The sequence below is a fragment of the Empidonax traillii genome, unplaced genomic scaffold, assembly GCF_003031625.1.
Source record: "Empidonax traillii isolate 1590-97213 ecotype Southwest subspecies unplaced genomic scaffold, ASM303162v1 scaffold99:size1466351, whole genome shotgun sequence".
NCBI lineage: Eukaryota > Metazoa > Chordata > Aves > Passeriformes > Tyrannidae > Empidonax > Empidonax traillii.
The window spans coordinates 688,284-714,054 of record NW_020955292.1 but is presented as its reverse complement, the minus strand read 5'-3'; the positions used below and the strand labels follow the sequence as shown (position 1 = coordinate 714,054).

The 25,771-nt window shown below is 47.3% G+C and overlaps 2 protein-coding genes, 1 long non-coding RNA gene and 2 other non-coding genes across 5 annotated transcripts in view; 4 read left to right on the top strand and 1 right to left on the bottom strand.

The window, feature by feature from the left end:
* Positions 1-2,629: 2,629 nt before the first annotated feature.
* On the bottom strand, positions 2,630-8,681 carry SIRT4 (sirtuin 4). The gene is made up of 5 exons (XM_027881938.1): positions 8,622-8,681; positions 5,907-6,412; positions 4,953-5,247; positions 3,655-3,856; positions 2,630-3,207 (listed from the first exon to the last, which is right to left on the bottom strand). Exons 2-4 carry the CDS (start codon positions 6,404-6,406, stop codon positions 3,692-3,694), a joined length of 960 nt encoding a protein of 319 aa, XP_027737739.1. The 5' UTR covers positions 6,407-6,412; positions 8,622-8,681; the 3' UTR covers positions 2,630-3,207; positions 3,655-3,691.
* On the top strand, positions 6,352-9,551 carry LOC114056615. The gene is made up of 3 exons (XR_003571050.1): positions 6,352-6,441; positions 6,538-6,764; positions 9,404-9,551. It is a non-coding gene; the product is annotated as an uncharacterized LOC114056615 (long non-coding RNA).
* A 453-nt stretch (positions 9,552-10,004) lies between these two features.
* On the top strand, positions 10,005-10,145 carry LOC114056664. The gene has a single exon (XR_003571068.1). It is a non-coding gene; the product is annotated as a U4 spliceosomal RNA (small nuclear RNA).
* A 625-nt stretch (positions 10,146-10,770) lies between these two features.
* Positions 10,771-10,911, top strand: LOC114056663. Its single transcript, XR_003571067.1, has one exon. It is a non-coding gene; the product is annotated as a U4 spliceosomal RNA (small nuclear RNA).
* Positions 10,912-14,841: 3,930 nt separating this feature from the next.
* PXN (paxillin) overlaps positions 14,842-25,771 on the top strand; it is a 45,701-nt gene continuing 34,771 nt past the window's right edge. The window contains exon 1 of the mRNA XM_027881937.1: positions 14,842-14,869. Within this exon, the coding sequence (XP_027737738.1) occupies positions 14,857-14,869 (13 nt within the window). The 5' untranslated portion in view covers positions 14,842-14,856. The remainder of the gene's footprint in view (positions 14,870-25,771) is intronic.

Below are 25,771 nucleotides of genomic sequence, written 5' to 3'. Positions count from 1 at the left end.
TCTCTCAGGCTGCTGGGCTGCATTACAGTTTGCTCTGAGAATTTGCCCAGAAACAAAGACAAGATTTGCCAAATAGGAAGTGGCTTTTATTTGCTTTGGGTAACTCCAACCTCACTTTCAGAGGAGCAGCAGAAAAAGCCATTATGAGGTACTCTCAGCTCCTTTATCCAAACCTCAGGAGGAACAGCTGTAAGAAAAAGGGAAGAGCATAAGCTGTTGATTCAACTAATTTCATGGTAAAAAACTGTCCTTGTGCTGTTGTCTGATGTGTACATTTGGCACCCATAGGTGGACAGAGCTGCAGCTCCAAGCCATGATCTACTGGTGGACTGGTCGAAAAACAGTGAGTCAGAAGAGGTGGGAAAGCATTGAATCATGTGGAGGATAAGACTGACTTAAAGCAGACAACACAGAAGGAAAGGATTTGTGAGAACACTGCTCAGGCTCTGTAACACTTCCCACAGTTTTAGCCAGTAACACAAAGATTATGGCCCTTTTGTTTTTATCTTTCAGGAACAATATTTCTTCCCCTTTTTAAACCCTCCTCCCTTGCAAATTCTGCATTGTCTGAGAGAATGAAGCTGAACGCTAGGTCAGTTATGTTACTGGGTTTGTTGTTTTCCCACAGCATGGCTAATTCACATCCTATAGTGCTCAGCCCTGAAGGTTTCTGTAACTCCCTCCAGGCTGGTGATGACATCAGTAAACTGAGAAACATAAACTTCTCAGGATAGGTCTTTGCTAGCTGCCTGCAATTACATAGCTATCTTCTGATAGCTGTTATCTCTCTGCATTGCATCTTCCCACACAACCAGCCCCCAAGGAGTGACAGGGGAAGGTGTCAATCAGCATTAGAGTGATGCAGATCTGGCTTTTGGTGCAGGAACTTTAGGCGCTCTCAGGCATTTCTCAGTTGAGTGAACTTCTCAATAGTGTCTTGGGGAACATGTTAAGAGCTGAAGTGCTCTGATCCTGCTCTAAAAGAAGTCAACTTTAGTAGTACTAGATCAGCCTAGCAGGGAAAAAAAAAAGGAACTCCTTTGTCTCAGCCACATATATTTGTTGTAGATATGCTCATTAACATATAGTAATAAGTTATGCACAGGAAATCTACTGTAATGTTTGTTTATTGTAAGTCATTGTCTTAGGGACTTGAAAGAATAATCCCTAGAGGGTCGGGGTAATATGACTCATCTGTCAGTAATGCTGAAGAGACACCCTGACTCCTCTCCCACAGGCTCAGCTGCAGAACTGGAGAAGGGGCAGGGATAGATGTGGGAGGTTTAGTTACCTACCTGTCACATAGCTAATTCCAAGTCTTCACTTGAAATGTTTACTTGTTTTGGATGTCTTGGCAATGCTCCCACACCTTCTCAGAATGCTGGCTCTACTGGCAGTAAACCTGCAGCCTCTGTTTTTGACACCCCCATGTCACAGGAGTTTCAAGGTAGGGCAGAAGATGATGCAGATGGTGAGAAACTCGGCCCCATCTCCTCTGCTAAGGAGGCATCAGTGACTCTTCGTACATGGAAAAACCTATGCAAATAAATTCCCTGTGTGTGCAGACTCTGCCCTACTTCAGCCATAAACTCTGCAAAAGCCTTGGATAGCAGGACAGCTGTACTGTGGACAGGACAGGTAAATATGGAGTGACATCTGTGTGCTTCCTTCACTGCCAAACAGCAGGCACCCGACTCGCTGCAAAGTGGGGTCCCCATTAAATGAGAGCAGAATGCAGGTGGGGGTCCTGAACTGATCTCGCTCGGTTTCTAAGTGAAGCTGTCCATCCTCTGGCTCATAATAGCCAAATCTTGATAAGCATTAAGCATCTTAATGCCCTCTACCTTCTCCAGAAATTGGGTGCCTATGGATCCCTTATTTTCTGTGCTTTACTTTCTCCTGCCTGACATGGATTTGAATCAACAACAAAGCAAAAAAGAACTCTGCATCACGTGGTCAGTTGTCCTTGCTTTGCTACTTGACCTTTTAGCAGATGACTCTGTCATCCTTGTTTCCAACTGCTTGTTACAGTTCTTGTCAAAATATTAGTACAGGACATGTTATTTGCAGAGTAGGAGGGGGCATTTGTAAAGCCCCAACAATTAATATCCCTCATAGCCAGAAGGGAAGTGGTAGATCCATGCAGAAGGTCAAGTCAAAAAATCGGTGTTCTAGTTTGTGCAAGGTTCTGTCTCTTACTCTGTAAATGGTTTGATATGGCTTACAATACCACCCTCAGGATCAACAAAAAATGGTTACCCAGTAGTGATGAATCTCCTGTTAGGAGTGTGGAAATTGCATCTATTAATAGCTTGAGATTACCTCCTGAGGGAGACCTATTGTACAGATTTAATTGTATTTCCCTCTTAATTCATCAGCTGCTAGTAATTACATTCTGCATTTTTGCAATGGAAAAAATGGATCTAAACTGGCTATTGAGAGTGTACTTAAATAAATCATAGGAGGGAGAGAAAATTACAATGCAAATAGTATCAATCTTGTAAACAATTTTAATTCACTACTTAGCTATTCATTAATTAAATAACATACTCAGAAAATGCATTCTGGAAAATGTAGCAGCCCCCCTGAAAGCAGTGCTGGCCAGATTAGCTTAAAGTAACTCCTCTGGCATTTCAATAATATTTAATTTTTAAAGGGTTCAAATAGGAAGCAGTTTAGCTTGTCAGCTGACAGTTGAGAGAAATGCTGACTTCTCCTTGCTGGATGATGTTAGCCCTGTAGTCTGTGCTTCCAAATAATCTCTTATGAGAGCAGTGTTTTTGTTCAGCTTCTATTTTAAGTCTTTTCTTTAAATGACAACTACAGTTCCTCTTGCCTCCTTTTTCCTAATGACACTGGATCCTCCAGCACATCGCCCTCCTGTGCTGTAGCCTCAAGTTACTCAGTCAGAATCCCTGTCCCTCATTCTCCTCTGGGGACAATTATAATTAAGCTACTTTATCCTCAGATACAGCAGTCCGATTATCCTGTCCCAGTGAATGAAAAGGCACTGTTTACCACGGCAAGGTAAGGCACAGAAGTGTGTTTTTTCATCATCATCCTGTTTCCTGATGGTTTCAATGGAGACAGCTGGCGAGGCTGACGCGTGCGAGGCTTGCTGCCCTCTCCTGGTGTTCTCAGCGGCCACGCACCGGGCTCACTGCTGCCTCCTGGATCGAGGTTCTTCCCCTTCTGAGATGATGATTCCTGCAGGAGTGGGAGGAAGAAGCTGCTTTATCGATGGAATCGATTACTTTAAACGGCAGTATCTGCTTAGGATTAGCCGGACCAGATCAACCAGGAACAGCTTTGGAATTGTCAGTTGCAAAGGCAACAGGGGGATCAGGTTCTCTGGAACTACAGATGAGCCCCTGTAGTTTTCTCATACTGAAAAATGGATTGGAATTCAACACTGCTGAGTCTTCTGGCTACTCCAGCCCATTTTTCTGAGAGCATTAGCACTCAGTATGCTTTTTGTTTACGATCATGGGAAACAGCATCATGGCCCATCAGAGCATAACTGTTACAGATGAAAATTTCCAGCCACATTTTGATGCACAGTGTGGGAACATCTTTTTAGTCAGCACATCTCAGTCTCAGCATTTGCCAGGAACCCATCTTCTTACCCTGTGACTGACCAGGGAAGGCACTCACCTTGCAGAATAACTTTACTCCTGATGGCTACTGGAGCTCAGCTGGTTGGGTCCTGTGCAACAATCAAAGGCAGCAGCTCCCCACAGCGAGAATTCAGTTTTAGGGATGCAAAGTGATCTAACCTGGTGGGCCCAATGTTAAGGACTGCAATTGGCAGCTTCTTCTCCCGGGCAGCAAGAGCAAACCTGTAACCAGAGTATACCTGCAGGAATACCAGAAGAGAAAATCACTGGCAGCTTAGGCCGGGGAAGAGCTACAGAAAGGAGTAAGGAAAGGAAAAGAGTTGCTGTTGGCAGTGGGAAAAGGGGCTGTACATGCAGGGTTCAGGTAGGAAATGTTTTCCTTCAGGATTGCACAGAAAAGAACAGTTTTTAACCTCTGTCAGCGAAGGATTTGCAATTTCATAGAAACTGAAACTTCATAGCAGCTGGAAGGGAAACATCCTTGTCTTTTAGTAAATCTCTGCAGCAGCTTTTATTAGTTATCATAGGTTCTTAAATGCTGCACTTTGATGGTTCTCACATGGCCCAGCTTAGGTGGTACAAGAACAAACCTAAGGCATTTCAATCATTCCTGTACAAAGGATTATAAGCTTAAGAAGTGCAAGCTCAAGGAATTTGTCTCCAGTATCCTGAAGCCAAGAGAATCACAATCAGGCAGCCTTGGTTTTATCTCATTCTGGGAGGTGTTACAGAAGGGGATTTTAATGTAATAGAACTTGTTCCTGAAAAAATTTCTCTTATACAAACACTATTACAAAAGCTTCTATGGTTTTGAAACCCCTGTTGTTTAATTACTTTACCTTATCTGTAAGAGGCTGATGGAGAAAATACACTGGGATACAAAGGACAATCCTAAGCAGTAAGGAAATGTATTTCAGCTCTCTTTTTGAGAATTTAATAAGGAATTAGAGGTCCTAAAATCTGAAATTTCACACAGCACGCCATGAGGCCTAAAAAGCTGCCAAAGGCTAAAAATTTCAAGCAAAAGAAAAGTGAGGACTGAATTGTGACAGGTTATCTTGGCTTTGTGGGCAATTGTGAACCTACAGGAGATGGAGGAGGCAGCAGAGAGGGGTCTGAATGGAAGTATTTATGGCAGCATGAAGTGACAGAGAAGCCCAAACAAGTCACCCATGGAGCCAGATTTCAACCACAGTAAAAATAAAATACGAAGAAGCTCTGCAAAGGCTGATCTGATCCATAAGCCATTTGTAGTCCTACCCTGTAGGACCCAGGATGGCTGCAGGCAGAGTAGCAGGGGAGCAGGGATGCAGTGTGGGAGGTGCACCTACTTACCTGCATGGAGGATCCTGCCACCAGCATGGAGTCTGATTCCGCCAGGCGCTGGTGTACGAAGCTCACTTTGTCCTGGCTCACCGTGTCTCCAAAGAATGTCACGTCGGGCTTCAGGATTCCACCGCACTTACGGCAGGCTGGGACTTGGAAACTGCGCACCTGCTCATCCGTCAGGAAGACATCCCCGTCTGGAGCCACGCCAAACGCCTCAGCCTTCCAAGTGGGATTCAGAGCTTCAAAGTGTTCCTGGAGCTCAGAGCGCAAGATTCGGTCTCCACAGGCCAAGCAGAAAACCCTGAAATTCAGAGCAAAGTCTTAATGGAGAGTTTCATGTCAGCTGAAGATCTGGAGCCTGCAACTTGTTCCTTAGGAGGCCTGTCATGACTGTCCATATTTATTTACCAAAGAGTACAGGGCAAGGTCTTTCTACCTCCAACTGTTGCTTTGTTGCTCTAGAGGAAATGTTTTGAACCCTGTGCATCCTCTCTCCCAGTTCAGGCTGTGCTTTTTCATCTGGAAACCTGGGTAATCCCAGCCAGGCTGTGATGGCCCTTCTCCAGTCTGCTCATGCTGTGCAATTCTGGCACTATCCACTCTGCTTGGCCCTGGTGGATAATCCTTGTATCCTCAGGATCCCCTTGTCCTGTTCACTAAGAGGACATTTGCTGCACCAAGGAAAGGGGAAACTGATGAAGGCTTCAAGGGGAATGATCCAAATAATGCTCTGAAAAAACAGAGTGGTGGTCATTTTTCTTAAATACTGTGCTGTGAACAGCACTGGTTTGTGATCTTTTTCTCCACCCCAGCCCAGCACCACCTTTAAGCACCTCATCCCCAGGAGCACAGCATGGACGTTTTGCCTGGTTTCTCAGCAGGTGACGCCGCAGCAGCCTGTCAGTCGCCCCAGAGGAGAGGCTGGGGCACTGCCCACCCTCCCCGTGCCCGCAGCTGTACCTGTGTGTGCAGCCGTGCAGCTCTGTCATGCGCTGGCTCCCGGCCTTGGTGTGAAGGGCATCCACGTTCTGGGTCACCAGCCAGTGCAGCTTCCCCAGCTTCTCCCAGTCTCTCAGTACCAGGTGTGCTGTGTTTGGCTGGTGGGAGGAGAACTGGGGCCAGCCCACAAAGTTCCTTGCCCAGTAGCGCTGCCGGGCGCTGGCGCTGCGAACGAACTCGGCGTGCTGGACAGGCCGTCTGTCTGTCCTGGCGTAGAGCCCGACCCCTTCGGAGCGGTAATCTGGGATCCCTGACTCGGTCGAGATTCCAGCTCCAGTCATTACAAACAGCCTCTTGGAGTTAGAAACAAAGCGCTGCAGCTCCTCTACTTGCAGGGGATCTGGGGAAAGACAGGCTGGCACGAAAGTCAAGTCTGGAGAGGTTCTGGACACAGAATGGGATCTGAAATGATGGAATCTGATGGCTCTGAGAACTCCAGACAACTTCCTGGCAGAGAACATGTTCAGCTAAAAGGCAAGAACAGAACACAAGGAAGGTAAAAGAAAGCGAAGAGCATGACCTTAATGCCATTTTCTTGGGATTCTCTGGAAAATGATGCTCATACGTATTCTTTGCTCTTTTTTCTGTTTAGTAAAGAAACAAATTATTTTGGAAACATTAACTAAAGCCCGCATCCGAGGACAGCACTCGGATATCCCTTGGACAGATGGCAACACTGAGCACTGCTCAAGGTACAAGGACAAAGTTAACAGCCCTGACTCGTAGGGTTTCTGCTCTTCTATCCTGGTGTGAAGGACAGCTGCATAAGGGGGCTTGTAAAGAGCCCAGAAAGACCTGAGCATGCAAAGTCTTTCCCAGGTATGTGCAGGAAATGGCAGGAAGGCCAAGCAGCCCACCCCAGAGGTGCTGGCTGTTTCCTCCCCAGAAGAGACCTTGCTCTGCTTTTTTAATCTTCTGCCTGCTCCAAAACAGTCCTTTCTATTTATCCCATCCTTAACATGTGTTGTGGGAATGGAAAGAAAACCAGCCTTGAATTTTTTTTTTTTTTTCAGGACAAAGACCTTGACTGGAGTTACTCCTCCGTGGTGTGTTTTGGTTTGGTTTTTTGGTTGTTGTGGTTTTTTTTTCCCACAAAAGGCCTGGTGCATAACAGGCCTTGAAATGGGACTGAAGATTATAAGGACACTCTCTAAAGGCCTTTGGCATCTCCTTTTCTGTGGGTGCCACCTCTCCAGAGTGGAGAGATGAAGGGGTACTGCTTTGCTTCTCCAGCACAAACAGGGGTGAGAAAGAAGGGATCACCCAAATGGGTGTGGGGCAGAAACAATGGCCTGAAAGGCAGGAATAGGACTGACACGCTGCTTATAGGGAGGAACAGCATTCCCTGCTGGGGACAGGCAGGATGACTTTGCTGATAAGTAGCCTGGAATTGTGTGCAGGACCTGTTGAGACAGCAGTAGATTGGTTTGGACTTTGATTTTGTTTGGGCTTTCTGGCAGTCTGCAGTTCGTTCTCCATTTCACTATTTTGAAACTATTTTTTCTGGGCCTCTCTGGGGTTTCGCATGAAAAGTACAGAAAGGTTTGAAAGTGACAGTACTGAGAATTGATTGTTGGGTATTTTTGCCTCCCACCATCTCCCTCAGCAAGGGGGCTCATACAGGATGCGGGAGGTGGAGGAGGAACTTTAATTCCTAACAAAAGGGCATGATCTCTAAAAGCTGATTGCAACAGGCCAGATAACCTGGTGCATCTAAATGGCCTTGCCTCAAGCCCCCAGCCCCCTCAAGTATAGTAAATGGAGCTCTTATAGTAAATGAAGCAATATTTCAATACATTTAATTTCAGCTGTAAGTATCATGATATTTAACTGATGCTAGTGGCAAAGAATAGATTTGTCTCAGTTAATCTCCAGCTCTAAAGGCTTTGCATAATCCTCAGTTGAACTGCAGGGAAGACTGGACTGCCTCCATAGTCTGTATTGCTTTTTAAATCTAAGCAGTGGATGCTGTTTGCAATGATTTTTGCCTTGTTTTGCTGCTTAGCAGGGGTTGTGTTGGGCATTCCCTCCGAAGAGGTTTAATTTCCCATATGAATTAATTAGAAGGGACAAAGTCTCCCAATAAACCAATTTGCTCTGAGAATAACTTGTCATGATGCTCCCTAAAGGCTGTTAAGCCAGTTTGATGATAATTAAATTGCTTTAACTGATGAAAACTCTTCATTCCTGCCCGTTATCAAAATATCTCTCCGAAGGAAATGTTCAGAGAGGAAATGAAATACAAATGTAATAGGGGTTGGCCCAAAAGAGAGAGGAGGCAAAAAAAAAAAACAGATAGATTTGAGAGCTGCTATGAACCAGAGAAGGACTGTGGAGGAAAGTTACAAAGGACAGAATATTTCCTGTCAAATGCGAAGCTGCTTTAAAAATCAGCGTTCTCAGACTGTACATAATAAGTGAAACCCTTTAAACGTATCAGTGGAGAGCTTGAGGGTTTTTTAAGGCACAGCCAAGATGCTCCACAGAAAAAGATCAGGCAAGGTTAAGGCAGAAAATAAACAGGATTCTACAAACGGTTACAGGCCAGAAATCCAGAGGGACTCCCACGTCAACCCGGTCTCTTGTGCTGTGATAAGGGGGAGTGCGGGGTAACAGCCAAACTAAACCCGGCTAATGGAATAAGAGGGATCCGGTGAATAATGCCTGGAAACTCACCTTTCATTGCTGCCGTGCCCGACCGCGGAAGGAAAGGGCTGACTGCCGGGAGAGGAGCTTTCTGGGAAATGTAGTTCACGGGGAAATTAGGCCCTAGGCACAAAGACTACAATTCCCATGCTTCAGGGAAAGGGAGGGGAGGGGTGAGAGAAAGGGTGTCCCAACATCCTGACCCTCGAGGCAATCTGAAAACGCTGAGGACTCAGTGGCAGCCCTCATGGAAACGTACAAGACTAAAATCCGATTTGATACAAATCATGTCAGAGCTTTGATAAAATGCATTGTAAATGCTTGTCCGTATAAAAGATGTATTTTCTTTTCAGTGATACTAACAGGTTTTAGGCTGATGGTGTGATTACACAAGTGATGGAAGAAAAATTAACTTAGGGCTGTTAAAAACATCTCCTCTAGCTCGGGAGTCAGGGCTGTGCCGACCTGCCTGCTGCCGACTCTGTGTGCCCTGGCAGAAACCTCTGATGCCTCTCTTCTTAGTTTCAGTCTCGATGATCACCTGATAAGCTGTACCAATTGCCAGGCAATAAGGAGGGTTTTGTGTTTGGGTTTGTTTCAAAGGAGGAGTATTTTTCTGAGGAACAAACCCATAGAAGGAAGGCCAGTCTGCTGCATAGTAGCAGCTTGACAATAGATGTTCACCTGTCTTACAGGCAATGGGCTCTTTCTAGTACCTTGGACTGCTTTTCGAATGCATTCGCCAAAGAGCTGTTGCTAATCAGTTCCAAACATTGCACGATTTCCTAATCCATTTTTCTTGCCTGTTGCAGTTATTTCCAAGGCCAGGTGAGCCGAGCCTGTGCCCAGTACTGTGTGTAACTGTGATCATAAGGAAGAAGCGCATCCTGCTCGCTCGCTGTGCGGTGCCACCCTGCCCGTCCCTGGGCCCTGCGGAGGTGTGGGGCGCGACTCTCTTTTTGGCAGCCCCGTGAGTCTAAATCACTTTTAGTGCCTTTTATCTTAATAGTTCAACCGTGCGTGGTTTTAAACCCTTGGGTGGTGCTTTGCTCTGGTGCAAAGGGCAGGTGGCACCCGGCAGACCCCGTTTCACCCCGGCGCTCCCCGAGGGGACCCCCCCGCTGCCACCCGGGATGGGACACGGCGATTTTTGGGCGATGCCCTCGGCTCAGAGCAGCCCTTCCCCCGGCGCTTATTACCATAGCGCCCTCCCGGCACCCTCCGCGTGTCCCGGCCGCCCCACCGCCCCCCGGGGCATCCCCCCAGCGCCCCCCGCTCCATCCCCGCTACCCCGGCGGAGCGCGGGCTGTGGGCGGGGGGCACGGGCCGGCGGGGCGCGGGGAGCGCCCGGGGGCGCTCTGACCTCCCCGGAGGAGCGGTGGCCATGGGGCCGGGAGGGTGGAATGATGGGGCAGCTTTGCGCAGTGGCAGTATCGTAGCCTGTGAGGTTAATCCGAGGCGCGATTATTGCTAATTGAAAACTATTCCCAATACCCCGCCATGACGACTTGAAATATAGTCGGCATCGGCAATTTTTGAGAGCCTCTTTAGAGGCGGATTTCACGTGGTTGAAAGAAAGATGTTTTAACAAGAAGTGACAGTATATCATGCTAGGATGTAATTAAGGTCATGTGGTCACTGAATGAGTAACGTTTCTTGACCACCTAATTTCCCTTCACTTTCATTTTCAGTGACCTAATTTTACTCCCGCAGCATTGAAAGAAAAAGGCAAGAACCGGACTTTTTATTTAAAAGTGCCCTCAGTTTATTAAAACCCCGTTGTTGGCGGGATGGTGGTGGGGAAGGGGCTGGGGTGGGGCTCCCCGCCGGCTGTAGCCCCTCGGGGCTGGCTGGGGATGCCCAGCCCCGGCGGTGCCCAGGCGGGGGTCCCGCGAGGATGATGCGGGGGCGGCCGGGACCCTTCATTCAGCACCGCGCTGCCGCTCTGACGTCGCTCCTACTTTGCATACTCCTCTCCCGCCAGCCTTCGCGGCCGTCCCGGGGCTCAGCACCGACGGGAAAAACGGGTGGCTCCGGCCCTGGCGGGGCGCGGGGGGCGCGGAGCGGGCGGGGGGCGCTGCCCGGGGGGCTGCGGGGCGGAGCGGGCGGGCGGCGGGGCTCGCCCCGAGCTCGGCGGTGGCCCCGGGGCCAGGGGCGGCGGCGGCGGGAAAGAGGGGTTAGCTTTGCGCAGTGGCAGTATCGTAGCCAATGAGGTTAATCCGAGGCGCGATTATTGCTAATTGAAAACTTTTCCCAATACCCCGCCATGACGACTTGAAATATAGTCGGCATTGGCAATTTTTGACAGTCTCTACGGAGACTGAATTTCATTGTGAAAAATAGACAAAGTCTTGTGCGACAACTAAGGAATTGCCTTCTGATACCTGCTTCTTAAGCGGTTGAAAAACTTCCTTTTTAGCGATACACATGTTTGTGTTCGCTGTCAGCAATGCCAGCGCTAGCCTGTGCCACAAACGTGGCTTAATAAATTGAGGGTCCCTTTGCATGAAAAGCCATGTTCTTGCCTTTTCTTTGTAAAGCTGCTGAAGGAGGAATCGGTCAGGGAAAATGGAAATGGAGGGACCGAGGTACCAGAGAAACGTTTCTCCTGTAGCTCTTGTTGAGGAGGATCCTTTGAGGAGCTTGGCCTCTCAGAAGATAGCTTAGGCAGGGAGGAGGGGGAGCTTTTCTGGAGCAACTGGAGGGGCATTAAAGTCTGAATTGTGCTTGACTGGCTCCAGAAGTGCTTCAAAACCTATTAGGGAACAGCTTTCACTGTAAAGTACTGTAACCTCCATTTTGTGTGCATTTCTTTATGTTATATCCATTGGCATCACTTGCTTAAAAAAAAAATAGAAAAAAGAAAAAGGCTCCTTATTGTCAGAGAAATCACAAACCTTCACTCTGGAAAAAGCAGCTGCTGAGTTTAGTGTTAAAATCCTATTATATAAGTAAACTGAATCCATTTCTAATTTGCAGCTGTTGTCTTATTTAATACCTAAGCAGACCTTGTGGAGGGAGATTTAACAACCATTGCACACCAGCTCCCTGGGCTGAGTCTCCACTGGAGCTGGAAGCAGCTGCCGTCCATCACTTTGTATGAATCAGATGTAGCTTGTGCTGCTGACAGGTTCCTCTGACGTTCTCTGCACAGTCGCGTGTGCCATCTGGATGCTCCTGCCCTGCCGGTAAGACCCTGAGCTGGGCAGCTGCTTTAAACTATAGCCAGGCAGGGTAGAAAACTTAGTAGTGATATTAGTGTTCCCTCTTTAACGGTGTTTTTTGTAACGTTCAGTTATGCTGGGGTATTATTCACAAGAGTGACCAAAGACTGATGATGAAACCCCACAAGTTGCATGCACTATCGTCTGTAATTAATGGTGCTTTTCATCAGTGGTACTGTGAAATGAACTTAGATCGCTCCTCTGTTTGGCAGCCAGTCTGAGATTACAGCCCTGAAGGGGACAGGTGGACAGTTAATCCATGCAGTCTGAGTGTCAAGTGTTTGGGGGTTAAACCACCCTTCTAGGGGGCTGGTCTGTAACTGGTAAACGATGCTTTGACAAGAAGGAAAGATGCCTTGAGCAAGTACTCTGAACATGGGTTGTGTGGATACAGGAAGCCCTGAAGTCCAAGATTTTGTTGATGTTGACTCACTTTCTGACTTCATTTCCAGCTCCCAGCCCTGTTTCCCATCTGTAAATTGGGGTCATAACTTCTTGTTACACCTTCTGTGAAAGATAAGGGTAAATCACAATGTGTCGTAGCCACAAGGAACAGCGTAAGAGCAAACCCCGTGTATTTCTCTGATGCACTGCCTGCCTTCATGCCCTAGTACTTCCCATCCAACACCAATTAGGAGGGATGTAGCTGCTCTCAGCATCACTAACCCTTCTGGGCGCACCTTGGGTATGCTGTTCCAGGGGGAAAGAGATTGCTGGAGGTGGAAATCACCTGGGAACTGCAGCTGCTTCTGCCCAGCTGTGTAAAGATGGTGCTTGAGCAGGTGTTCACAAAGTCAGCGAGCGTTTGAAGCAGAGAGCAGGTAGGTGATGAGAAAACAGTAGCTCCAGGGTGTTAGGAAAGTAGGAGACAGTGAATGTTGCTTGAGTGAGTTTAGCTTGAGCCTGCAACTGAGCAGTTGTCTTGGCAGCTTGGGTTTTAACCTGCCCCTAGTCCTCAGGCAATCACAGGAGGGGTAGGGACTGGCAATTTTAGAAAGAAATGTTAGTGTGTGAAGAATTCAGTTGTGAACAGCACGTGGCTTTGAGCACTGCAGTGAGAACAAGTATTACTAGAGGATAATATCACTCATGTGGCAGCCTTGCCTTCCCACCTCCCCCAACCCTTTCAGAGCAATGCTGAAGCCACTGGCAAAGCTTTAGATGCAATGACTTTTTTATTGTTTTGTTTTTAACCCTGAGCAGCTTGGACACAACCCACTTCTTGCAGGCACAACCCTAACTAGTCCTGTGACAGCTTAATTTCAGCCCTGAGACACAACAGAAACTGCTTTCTTGATTTGCACTCACTTCTAGACTCCCAAAGGACACGGTAGGAAGGTGAAGATAAAAATTGCTCCAATATGAACAGTGGGCACTTTATTTATGCAGAGGTAAAAATACAACCCAAGCCAAGACACATGCCTGCCATGTTGCTGTAGGAAACACGCAGATCCCAGGAAAGGACATGTTTCTGATGACCTTAGGTCTGCTTTGCCACCAGTCAGTGGCAGTGGTTTATGTTGCTGCACCTGGGGTGACATCCCGAAGTCATCATTGCACAGTCAGTGGTGGGTTTTGGCAAAATGTAACAGTCCCTTCAAATAATGTTTTAAATTTTCCTACGGGGGACCAGCAATGGGGGTGTCAGGTGAGGTCCTTGGCATCAGTGGTGAAGCACACAGTGAAAGTCTTTGCTCATATTTGTGTTGTATTTAGATCTAGGTAAGGACATAATTTTCTGACAAGTCCTGGATTTGGAGTAAAACTTGGCATGAATTTCTTGGAGGCTGTTGACTATTTGTAAGCATTGGCTGGGATGAGAGAGGGGATATTTACCTGCCCCCCTAGTGATAGTTCTCATTATAGCATGAGTTAACACAGGAAATAATGATGTCTGACTTGTGCTAACAGGGGAAACTGGGTGTGTTTGTGCCTAGAGAGTGAAAAATACAGCACTGGACATTGCTCACAGCTGACCTCATGGTCTCTGTTTTTATGGAAATGAAATCCCGTAATCTCGGCTCAACAACAGGACATGTGCTGTTCAGCTCTGGGAACATTCTCTGACTTGGTAGTAATTTTGTGAGGAAAAGTGCTACAAGAGTCATGTTTCCTGGATCCTTAGCAGTTCCCACACTGATAGTTTTTGGTGTATCTCTCATCAGATTAGGAGCTGAACATTTGGGCTGAGCAACTGCTTTTACTGCCGATTTGGCCAGAGTGCAATGGTAAACACTAGCTCTGATGAGGGTGGAGCTGTGCTGTGGCTCGGCCAAGGCAAGGACTTTGCTGCCTTGGAGTGTGGTTTGATAGATGTTTGAAAGGAAAAGCAAGTGGGAATTTATTCAAGATACTCCTCCTGGGTTTATCATACGATAGTGTGTTACGCTCTTTGAACACAGCAAAGGAGAAGTGGTTGGTGACTTTCCTTTATGGTGGCCACAGCTTATGGAAAATCGTTCAGGGAGGGTTTCCCTTGCCCAGCTTCCCTTGTTGGATGGCGTAAATCAGCCGGGGCTCAGAAACGATGATTTCTTTGAAGGTTTTGGGGCACAATTTTGCTATGTGCTGGGCTCCTCCGGGCCCGACACCCACCCCGCCTGGGGAGGGTCCTGCTCCTCTAGTGAAGAGCGCGGGGTTCGGGTCGCGTTCCTGCCGGGGCACCGCCAGCCTCGGCCGTGCGAGGGGCCCGCAGGCGAGCGGGACGGCAGGGCGGGCATCGCGGCGGGAACGGAGCCCCGCAGGCGGGGGGCGGCTCTGGCCGCTGCATTTCCCAACATTTCCCAGGACGCTTTCCCCCCTCAGCCCGGGAAGGCGAACGCGAACGCGGCCGCGGCCAGCCCGCCGAGCCGCCCCCGCCCCGCGGCTCCCGGCGTGGCCGGCAGGGGGGGCAGCGCGGGGCGGGCGCGGCGGGGGCGCGCGGGGCGGGCGCGCGCGCGGGGGCGGGCCGGGAAAGTTGCGGGCGCTGGGGCGGCGGCGGCACCGGCGGGAGCGGCACCGGCATCGGCAGCACCGGGAGTGGGAGCGGGCACGGCGGAGCCATGGACGACCTGGGTGAGTCCCGAGCCGCGCGGGCTCCCCCCCCCCACGCCGGGTGGAGGGGGTCGCGCCGCCGCCTCTCCGCGCCTCGGGCGGCGGCGGCCGCGGCCCGCCCGGCCACGCTGCGCCCCCTCCGCGGGGCTCGGGCCGCGCCCGCCGGCGCCCGGGGACGTGTCGCTGCCCGCGCACCGCGCTGGCCATCCTGGCTCTCCGCCCGCGGGCCCCGAGGCTGCGCTGCCCCCAGGCCCACGGGCAGGGCCGGCGGGGGCTGTCCCGGCGCTGCCCCGGCCGGGAAGGGCGGCCGGTGCTGCCGTGCCCGGAGCGGCGGGGAGCGGAGCGCGGTCGGGTTTCACAGACACCGCCTCCCTGCCCTGCCGCAGCCTCTCCAGCCTGCTCTTGAGCGAGAGCAGAACTTTGCGCGGGTACGGAGTGGGGAGCCCTCGGGGGTAAGCGGAGCCCAGCTGGGCTCAGAGCTCATCCTCGTCCTCCCGCTGCCTCTGCCAGGTGTGCTGCAACCATCCGAAACCGTGCAGTGGGGAAATGTCAGGCAACTGGTCGCACGGGAAAGATCTAGAGAGTTTGAGTTCCTTTGGTACCAAGCCGGAAAGGGTGTGGATCTGCCAAAATCCCTTGTGCTCTGGGAGACATTAGGGTGACTGAGTTCCGCTTATGAAACTGATTAAATCAGACACTGGGGAGGGGCCGTGATCCGTTACTTCCATCCTACCTTTAATAGAAACCAGACGTTCTGTTAAGATATAGTCCAAACAAATTGCTCCTTTTCCTCCTGGACCTGTAAGCTCACATTACAGTGCTGGCATAAAGCTGGCGATCACACCTTCAGAAAGCAGACTTTGAATTGTGCCAGTGATAAAACTTAAGGGACAAGGAGTCCATCTGCTGTGTGGCTTCCCGGTGAAAGGTACACCATGAAGGATTCATCCTTAGGAAGGAAATCTCACCCTCTACCCGGGTGGAGCAGCTGGTGGTGGAAACAGAATGAATTTCCACTTCAGCTTCTTCTCACGGTTGTTGTTTCTTTAAGTGGAGACAGTTCTGTTTACCTTTTCTCATATCCCTCAGCCTGGTTATCTCTTGGAGATTTGGTGCGTGTTCCTAGCGTGTTCAGGAATGCGTTGCTAGTCAGAACAGGATTCACCCAGTCTGTGTATTGACTTGCTGAGTGGCCCTTCAAGGTGAGCATACAGATAGCACCCCTGTGTAGGGCCACTTTGGTGCCTCCAGTTTAGTGTCTCATCAGCATGCTCTTCAGTGAACCATGGGAGCTGTACTGTACTCGCTGCAACTACTGCATTCCTTGAATAGTGGCAGTGTGACTTCCCAGGAAGTCAGTTTTTGTTGGAATAGGCTTCTGCAGTTTCATCACGCTCTTCCTTCCTTCTGTAGGAGGATTAAACTGCAAAGAAATTGTGAAAAATATCTGAGTTTGGCTTGTTCTTCTGAGGTGCTGAATGTATTGGCACTACCAGAGGTTAAGGTTGTGATCTGATTTTGAAAATAGAACTTTTACTCTCAGCAACTTGATTTCATGAAGTCTTAATTACACCGCGTCTGTCTCAACTTTTTTGCAGCCTTTCAGGCTGGACAAGATCTAATTAACAGTAAGCAGTTGAACAAAAAAAAAGTGTGACCCTTCCGCTCTCTAAGCTTTTCTTTGGTGTACAGAATTCACCACGGAAAAGCACACCAGCTGTTTTCTCTCTGCAAATCATTGTTGGCCCCCAAATGGCTCACTTATTTCTCTAAAGCCTTTCACCTTAGATGCATACAAAAGGGAACAATGTGCTGATACAACTCCCCCGAAATAAGTCAGACTTTCGAGCTGAAGTGAGAGTTGTTTGTTTTTCTTTCCTCATTATCTATGGCTGGATTATCTGAGTTGTGGATTAACTGTGCCACGGATACAGACGACTGTGCTGGCTCTGTCCAGAGTCAAGCTGGTCCGGCAGGACTTGTTGGTTCAGGCACAATGCCACGTGGACATAGCTGCACTGCTTCCAGGACCAGTTTTGGCCCAAAAGCAGTGTAGTATTGAGCTGGGACTGATATGCCTTGCAGGTTCAGAGTTGATGTCAAGTAAAATCAGCTTAGATGTTTCCACACCATGCTTCTGAATCTGCGTGGTGCAGAGATGACTGTTGAGTGATGGACCTTGCTGGGCATGAGGGAATCCCTCACAGAGCCCATTGGTGTGCCTGTTTTTAACTCTCTGCCTTTATAAAAAAATCTTCTTCCTCATGGCAGAGTGGGAGGATTTGATCAGTGTGTACTTGTGCACCGTAAAATGGAGGTCCAGAGGTATCTCGGTTTCGTGCTTGGGCTGGAGAGGTTATGAAACGTGTGAGAATGGATTTGTCTTGCATTGGGGTTTCATTTGAAGTTGGAAAAAAAACTTTGTTCCTTTTTTTTTTTTTTCCCCTCAGTGTTGAAGAAGTGATGTTACAGTGCACAGTTCACACGGGAAACTGTTTCTGCAGCTGGAACTGTGCACCCCCTTGATGTGGGGGAGCCTCTGTGGCCCAGGACACGCAGTGCTGGGGCTGGATATAAACTGGAACAGCCCATGGTGGGAAGGGGGGAGGAGAGCAGCTGACAGACTTGTCCAGATTGTCTTCCTGGGATCTCTCTAAGGAAGTGTATTTTGCGGACGTGCTTGGAGTTTGACAGGAAGTTTGCTGAATGAGTTTGCTGCTCTTGAGTGTTGTAAATTGGCACAGAGAATACAACTTTGTCCTGAAGAGTGAGAATCCTGACTTGGGGCTCTCGTCCCTCTCAGGGGATTGCCAAAGCACAGCCTGTGCTTCCAACACACAAGCGACCAACCACACATACTCGGTGTAGACAATCTGAGATACTGAATTAGATGTTAAATTATTCTTGGTTCTGTGGTGCTACTTTGTCTAAGTAGTATGTGGGAACAGATCCATTAAGATCTGCTGGTTGTGGGGGAAGAAACCTAATTTGTGTAATGTGTCATGTCTTTTGTGGTGAGGAGTAAGAGAAAAGAAGCTTGACATTTGCTTTACTCAGATACTGTTTGATTTTTGACTCTGAATGTTTTTTACAGCCTTTTCCTGAAAGGGGTTATTTGCAAACACTACTGGGAAACCTTTTGGTTACTCCAAACAGAAATGGTGTTGCTTTTAGAAGCTTTCATTTGATGGCTTTGAAATTCTTGTTTCTCTACTGCTTTTTTTTGTTTTTAGTTTTATTTTTAAAGTCTTCAGATTTTTTTTTAAACTGGATTGTGCAATCAAAAACAAAACAGCATTCAGTGGAGCTTGTAAAAGGTGTTTTACAAAGAAGTTATTCCTCTTTAATGAGAACATATTTATGGCAGTCTTTTGGCTGGGCATGTAAACTAGACTGTGACCTTATTTTAGGTGTGCTTGCTCACTTCTAGAAGGGCTTCCTCACTTCTGTCACGGAAGGTTTGTCTAGCAATGTGTTTCCAAAATTCTGGGGAGTGAAGGTTCAGTGGCACAACAGATTTTGCTTTAAAAAGTTGTTTCCCTCTGTTTTAGGAACTCTAATCCACCCTCTCTTCAGTCCTTAATCCTCTCAAGGTTGACTCTAGAGGAAGCAATCTTGCCATTGATTTTTCATGGGAGTGTGGAGGGAGGTGCATGTGTTTCCATCTGTCATCTGTCCTAACATTTGGGAGATTGCTGTGCTCTGCAGGGCGGTGCTGTCTGTCCCTCTTCTGAGGGGGACGCTTGCCCGTTTCTGACTCAGTTCCTTCAGTCTGGGAGTCACATGCTGTGGCTTTTGGTCTTACTTGACTGAAAGTTTTCTGTGAAATGGTTCATGGTCAGCTACGCTCAGGAAATGGTGTTGGGGGGAAGAACTGGCAAAGTAATTTGGTCCCTTGGCTTTCTTCTGGCTCAGATTTCTTGAGCCCTTCCTGCTGCTGGGCGAGAAGGCTGTAAACAGAACTAATACTCTGCACAATGGGGTTCTGACTTGTTTCAGCTCCTTAGCTGTTGTGACCCCTCGTAAAACAGGGACTTCATTGTCCTGAGCAATTCAGACAGGGAGTCCTCTGCCTCGAGCGCTGTGTGATGAAGAGAGAGGCTTCTTTTCTTGTTGCTCTATTTCCATGGAAAGGCTGGACTCTGCGCTGTCTTTAGCTCCTTTGTCCCTCGCTGGGAGAGGTCAACTTATCCCAAGTGTTCAGCTGCCCTCCTGGTTAAAATTGATCCTCCGACACCATCTCTGCCTCTAGAGAGAGAAATGGGCAACTTCTCATACATCTTCAACTCTCTCTACTTGTTCTTTCTTTCTCAGGGAATCACAATGCTTTGATTTCTTTGGACCCCTTTTTCCTCACCTCTTCCCCTTCAAAGTGCATTTATTATATGAAACAAGTTGCAAAACTGCAGAAATGATGGCTAAAATTCTTAAATCTGGCAGTAGAACAAGCAATAATAATGCACTTCTAGTTAGATCAGAGTTGGTTTTCTGATCTCCTGCTAAGACAGCTAGACAGATAAATTCCTTAATCTCTGCAACCAGAGGGAGGAAAAAGCCTGTCCATGGCCACAAAACAAATCTGTTTGAATCAGACTTACATGGTAGTTGTGATACCCAGGATCTGCTGCAGCTTTGGAGACAGCCAGAGCAGATTCTGAATGTAGCTGTGTTGTGCTAGTGGAAAATCATTGCGAGTGAATAGGATCTCTGATCCCAGTTTCCTGCTCTGTGTGCTGATCTTGTGTGTCCCTTTTTGTCTGATGCGGAAGCTGTTAATGAAGATGCTCTTCTACTCCAGCTGCCTGAAAGTGAGACATTGTCTGGGGAGGCTTCCCTGTGCTCTGATGAGAGGATGGGGTTTAGGGAATGAGTTTCTTGCTCACTTTAGCCTGTCCTAACTAACAGATGTTTAAGAACAAGCCCTGGTAGTACAGGTTGTCATGACTATTAGGATATTATATTTTAAAACTCCAAGTAGGGAACTGTGGAGACCTTTGTGTCCTTGTTTCAGTGTTTGTAAAATTTCACCTCGCGTGTCATCCAGTTTCAGATGGCAGCCAAAAACGGTGATTTCAGCTTCCCCATCTCTTGTGTGTTCACTGTTTACTTAATGAGATCAGGCTCCAGAGTGAATTAGTTCAAATTTCTCATCTTTTGGAAAACCAACCTTTCACCCCAAATTGAACAAATGATTTGCCAGTGGATCGATGAGCTGAACTAGACCCAGCGCAGAGCAGAAACAAGGAGTGGCACCATTCCTTTCCACTTCAGGCTGGAGTTAAATGGATGGGAGAGAAAGTGGAAGTTGTGATCTCAAATTGGTTTAATCTGATTTAACTGCTGGCTACTGTGAGTTGTGTTGTGTTCCCTGCTGCCATCTCCCTTCCTTGTGTCCACAGCAACTGTTGGACAGTTGGCTGGGTCAGCAAGCTGACTCTTCTCGAGGTCATCATTTTTTTACAGGGATGGTGGACTGGGAGGTAGGTGAGGCCACCTCTTTTAGCTGTGGTTTATGTTTAATATAGCATAAAGTAACCATTTATCCACAGCCTCAAGAATGTGGCCTGACTTAAGGCATATTATTTCTCTGTCTGTTAAACAGGGATAATTAGTCCTTACCTGCAGAGTGTGGTTAATGTTGGTTGAGATCTTTGTGTTTCTGAAATAGCTTCCAGCTGAATATATCAGAATATAACTCTTTCAAGCTCTTCTGGTCACTATTGCTGGAAAAGCTTACAGTAGCACATTAGAATTAGATTTTCAAGTTTTTATTCCCTTCTCAGCCCTGTTGAGTGTTCCCTCTCTGCCTTTCTTGATTGCTCATCCTTTCTTCATCCTCTGTTATGACAGGCTGTGAGTAGGGAGAAAAGATTTCCTTTCCCTTCCAAGTTCCCCACAGTAGTTCTACTCTAGTCTTTCCCTTTACCACAGAGCTTCGTGAAGTCATTCAAAGAATGTTGTGTGCTAAAGATACACCATAAAAATAGGAGGTGGGTGATGACTTTCTTGTATCACCCTTAGCTGTTTTTCCCATTCATGCTGCTTCTCTTTGCAAGTGGCCCCAAAGCAGCAGCAACCAGCTGGCTGGGGACAGCCTCCCTTGACTGGCTGGTGTCAAAATCCACGCTCTCTCTTCTGTGCAGGTGTGTTTTTAAATGCTGATAGAGCAAACAAAGTAGAAATGGTGACTGCAGTGCTGTGGAGCAAGTTTGGTGTTGGTGTTTCGGTTACAGGAACTGAGTCCCCGAAGTTATGTGTTTGTGCTGTTCAGGAGTCTGGTAAGCTCTTCTTCTGCTCGCATAAATGCAGCTTTTTCTTGTAGCAGACAGTAATTATTCTGAATTTACATGGGAAATTTATCTAAGCAGTTTGAGACAACTGTAAGATGAGGAGCCAAGAGAACTTATGGCAGCCCCCAGGGGGAGGCAGCCTGCATTGTTAGTGCTTGGCTCCTTTCTCCCTGTGCTGGACTGTCTCTGCACTGCAAACAAGTTCAGTTGGAGTTATTTAAATGATGATGAGATAGTCTGAAGTCTTCCAGTGCAGCTTGTCAGGCCTCTCCTCACAGTGTTCTTACTACATCTCCACGTTGGTGCAGATGGCTCTGCTGGGTGAGGTACTGAGTGTGTCTGGCTGGCACCATGCAGTGGAGTGTAGCTTGATTTCTTGTGGTTTTTACTGTTTATTGCATGTGTTTAAATCTCTAACGTTTTGCAAATGATGTGAAGAACATCAAAAAACGTAAATGGCGCTCCAGGGAATAAACTTTCTGAATGACACTTTGCATGGGGAATTGTGCTTTAAATGGCTCAGCTATAAATCAAACTGTATGGGGGCTCCAGGAATAAACCAGTCCCATGTTTTTGTCACAGAATTGAGCTGGCAGACAGAATTAATCCTGTGTCTGTCTAGACACCTCGTAGGATCTTGCTTTATTTCTATTGCTGAAGAGGAAGGTGAGCGGGGAATTTCACTTTGTGCTATGGGGAAGTTTGTGGTGGCTCAGGAACTGTGGTTAGGCTGGGTTTTAATAAGAGCAGGAGGCAGTAAAAGAAGCCAGAGGTAGAAAAGGTCATGGGCAGGAGGGCTGTAAATAATTTGCTGTGGATTAGAGGTTTAATACTCCCTTGTTCTATCCTCTTTCATGGTTCTAAACAAGTTCAAGGCTTCTCTGTGAAAAGGTTTCTTTTGGGTTGGAGCCACTAATTTCAGCTGGGTCAGACAGAAGAGCCTAAGGCTAACTGCACGTCACTTGAGGTTACTGGTGCCCCAAGAGTTGGAATAAGTTGATGGCTTGGCTGGGCTCTTCTTCTCATGTTGTCTGACCATCAGTTGTATCTGCTGCTCCCCATTCCTCAGCACCAGCAGCAGCCTTGGGACTAGGTTTGGTTTTTTATTTCTTGCTGATGGCAGAGGTAGTCCCCAAGGGGAAGGTGCTCAGGAGTGGTACTTCTGCTTTGAAGCTCTTGTTCTTTATGGTTTTATGTGAGAGACTTTTTTGGGGCTGTGTAGGCCTGGTTAGGCAGCGTGATGCACAGCTGGAACTATTCTGTCTGGCTGTGAGCAGCTCCAGCAGTTAGACAGGATCCCTGCAGAGAGCTGGAGCACTGGGGGAGGGAGTGAAATGCCATTTCATCCACGTCATGAAATCTCTTATCAGTGGCCAACTCAGAGTTGTGGGTGGGTGAGCAGTGCTGGCCAGAAGAAGCTGCCTTTTTTTTCCTGCTGTGAAATGCGAGGAGCTCGGCACTGTCAGTCAGGCTGGGAGCTGTGGAGTGGCTCTGTGGAGCTTGGGATGAATTTGTCAGTCAGGTTCTTATAACCCTAAGCTTGTAGTTTTCAGTCTGTCCTGGTGGTGCTTAATCTGAGATTTGCTGCTTGGCTGTCCCGAGCAGTTCCCTTGGGCAGTGCCTCCCAAGCACAGCTGCTGTGGCATGCTGCTCCTCTGCTTCCTAATTGCTTAAATCTGGTGCCCCCAGCACCTTCTGCCTTGGGATCATGCTTAAGAGCCCTGGCTGTGTGACTTAGAGAGAAAGTCTGTTAGGTTATCATTCATTTTTGTGCAGGAGTTGGTTCATGCTGCCTTACCAGCAAATGGGAGGGAGAAAACTACTCGAGAGAGATCACCGTGGTGCTGCTTAGGTGGGGAGAAGGAAACTCAGAGACCTCGTGGGCTGCCTGGATCTGCTGGAGCCCTCTGAGTGCACTGCTTGGGCTTGGGGGGTGCAGTGTGTGGGATGGAGCAGCCCGTGGGATGTGAAGGTGTGCTGGGTGCCGCTTCCCCAGAGCAGTTTTACTCTGCTGGGATCCTGTCCCTGCAGAGCTGGGAGGTTGTTTGCTGGGGAGGAGGGCTGAAGGAAGGGGCTGGGGGTGGTGCAGGGAGGAAGCTTTATGTAATTCTTGGCTGGCTTTTGAATAATTGTTTTAATGAAATGGAATGCAGTGTATTCAGTGCTTGCTTGGCAGAAACAGCTTTAACAGCTTTTTTTTTCTTTTTTTTTTTTTTTTTTTTTTGGGTTTTCTGGTTTGGAGGGGGGAAAGGAGTTGGGATTACTCTATTTTCCAGCTGCTTTAAAACTCTTAGGCTTGGATTTGTGGCAGAGATAGAAGTGGAATATTGTTCTTGGTGAGGGGGCAGTTGCACTGCTGTGCATGTGTGGGAAATTGTCTTTGTAGATTTATTGTGTAAGTGGCAGAGCCTGGTCCCTCTGTTTCTCTGTGGGCTGTGGATGCCACTGTGGTTTGAGGTGAGTCAGAGGTTAATTTTGAAGTATTCAGCAGTACTGGGATGATAGTGATGTGAATAGGTACGTGTCCATGTGAACTACATGTCCATCCAGGTATTTGATAGGAAAATTAATCCATTTCCCTCTGCACCGTAGTTCAGTGCATAGCAGGGAAGAGTATGATGAGTTGAGACAAAGAAGTCAACTTAATTTTCAGCAGAGCAGAAATGTAGGCACTGGGAATCTTTACTTCTCTAGACTAGTGCAAAATATTCTGTCCAGTTATCTCGGGTGATTGTTGACTTTTATCGTAGGATTGGTGGTGGAACAAGCAAATCATGGTGAAAACCCTTTTTTAGAAAGTAATTTGAAGAAGGATTTATTTCATGTACCTCTGAAAGGGAAGTTTATTCTCATGCTGCTTCTATTTCAGTATTGCTGGCATTTCCATATTTGGTCAGTGCTGGAGATTGGTCTCTCTTACTCATCTTTACCTCTCAAAAATCTGCTTTCTCTTGGGTCTTTGCAGTTTATTTTTTTTTTTTTTTAGTTGCCATTTTCTGTGGGCTTGATTCCTCTTGTGAGTGAAACAGCCTTTGGTTGATAGAATAAAATTTGTCTTTGTCAAATAACAAAACAATAACTTCTGTTCAGGGCATTGAGATGAAGAAGCTGTCATGCATTTAATTGCTTTATTAATACTGCTCTTGGTAAAAAGAAATCCTCACTATTTCTCTTGCTGCTGCTGAAACAAGCCAGACAGACACTTGTGCCTAATACTTCTGTCAGGATACCAGATGACAGGTAGAACCAAAGGTCATATACCTTCTCATGTAGGAAGAGATAAGAAAACCTTAAACATTCTCCAGCTCTTCTCCATCCACTGGCTCCAGTACACTGCAGTTCTAAAAATGTTAGTTTTCTGTCTGGCTTTAACAATTTCCTTTCTTTCAGCGGGCCTCTGTCATGACATTGTGAAACTCTTGAGCCACATTCTTCTGCCAATACTGAAAAAATCCCCTAAGAGCTCTGCAGCTGTAGAGCCATCAGCAGTTTCCATCAAATTACCACCCACATCTCCCAGAGTAGACGGGGGGGACCGGTTCTGAAACACTGTCTTCCTTTCGTTCCCAGGAACTCCTTTAAAGTGAAAAGCAGCTGCTTTAACCAGATTTGTAACCACGTGCTCCCTGGCCCTCTGTACCCTGTCTTTCAGAGCTGTTGCTGGTCCACAGTCTGTAATGACTTGGGTTACCTTTTAGTACAGTGCTCATCAGATTGAAAGCTTGATTATAAGACTTTCTACCTATTATAGTTATAAGTAGTACTACCAAGATCCACGCAACTGAAAAATGTTAACTATTTTGTTGTCATTTCCCCCTGCCCTGCTCTGTGAGTTTACATTGTGCTTTTGGCAGTGCCTTGTGTAAAGTCAGTTGTTGGCGATGACTTACACTTTTTGGCTTATAAAGAGTTTAGTGTCGCTTCCAAGTCTGCTCCCACCCTGTTGCAAAGAACCCTGGCAGAAATGAAAACTCCTTAAAAGAAAAACCCACCATTTTGTGAGTACTTCCTTAGTAATGAGATTTTTAACAAGCCAGTTAAACCACATATGACATTTGACAATTTGACACAAGTTCCTTTTTTTTAAAAAAAAAAAAAGGAAACAAACCATATCAGAGTGGCTGGCAGGTCAAGCCAGCAAGTCTTTATTTATATCTCAATATACTAACCTTTTATTTGGCATCCCCCGTATTTGGGTAAGATTTGCTGGGATTTCATATCTCTTTATTGATTCAGGCTTTTAAAACTTCATATATCTTGGCTTTTTAAGGGTAGGTTTGCATTTGTTGAATGCTTTTATATTTATGCTGTTGGGAGTTACGCTTGTTACATACTGAATGGGAAGAAGAAAAATGTTCTCTTCAAGGACTACAGTCTCTCAAGTCTGCATTCCCATATCCCATGTAAGAGCCTTCAGGATAGAAATGCCTCAATGAGACTATTCTAAATATGGCTGTGATTGCAGTGTCTCTTCAGTGTCCCCATCCTTTGTTACTGGAATCCTCCTGTTGCTTGTAGCCAGGGCACTCTTCATCTCACGGGCAGAATCTGTGCTTCTAATGCTTTTAATGAATTCAGAATTTACACTAATATTTCAGTCCTTCATTTCATCATCTTTTATGTGTGTCTCAAA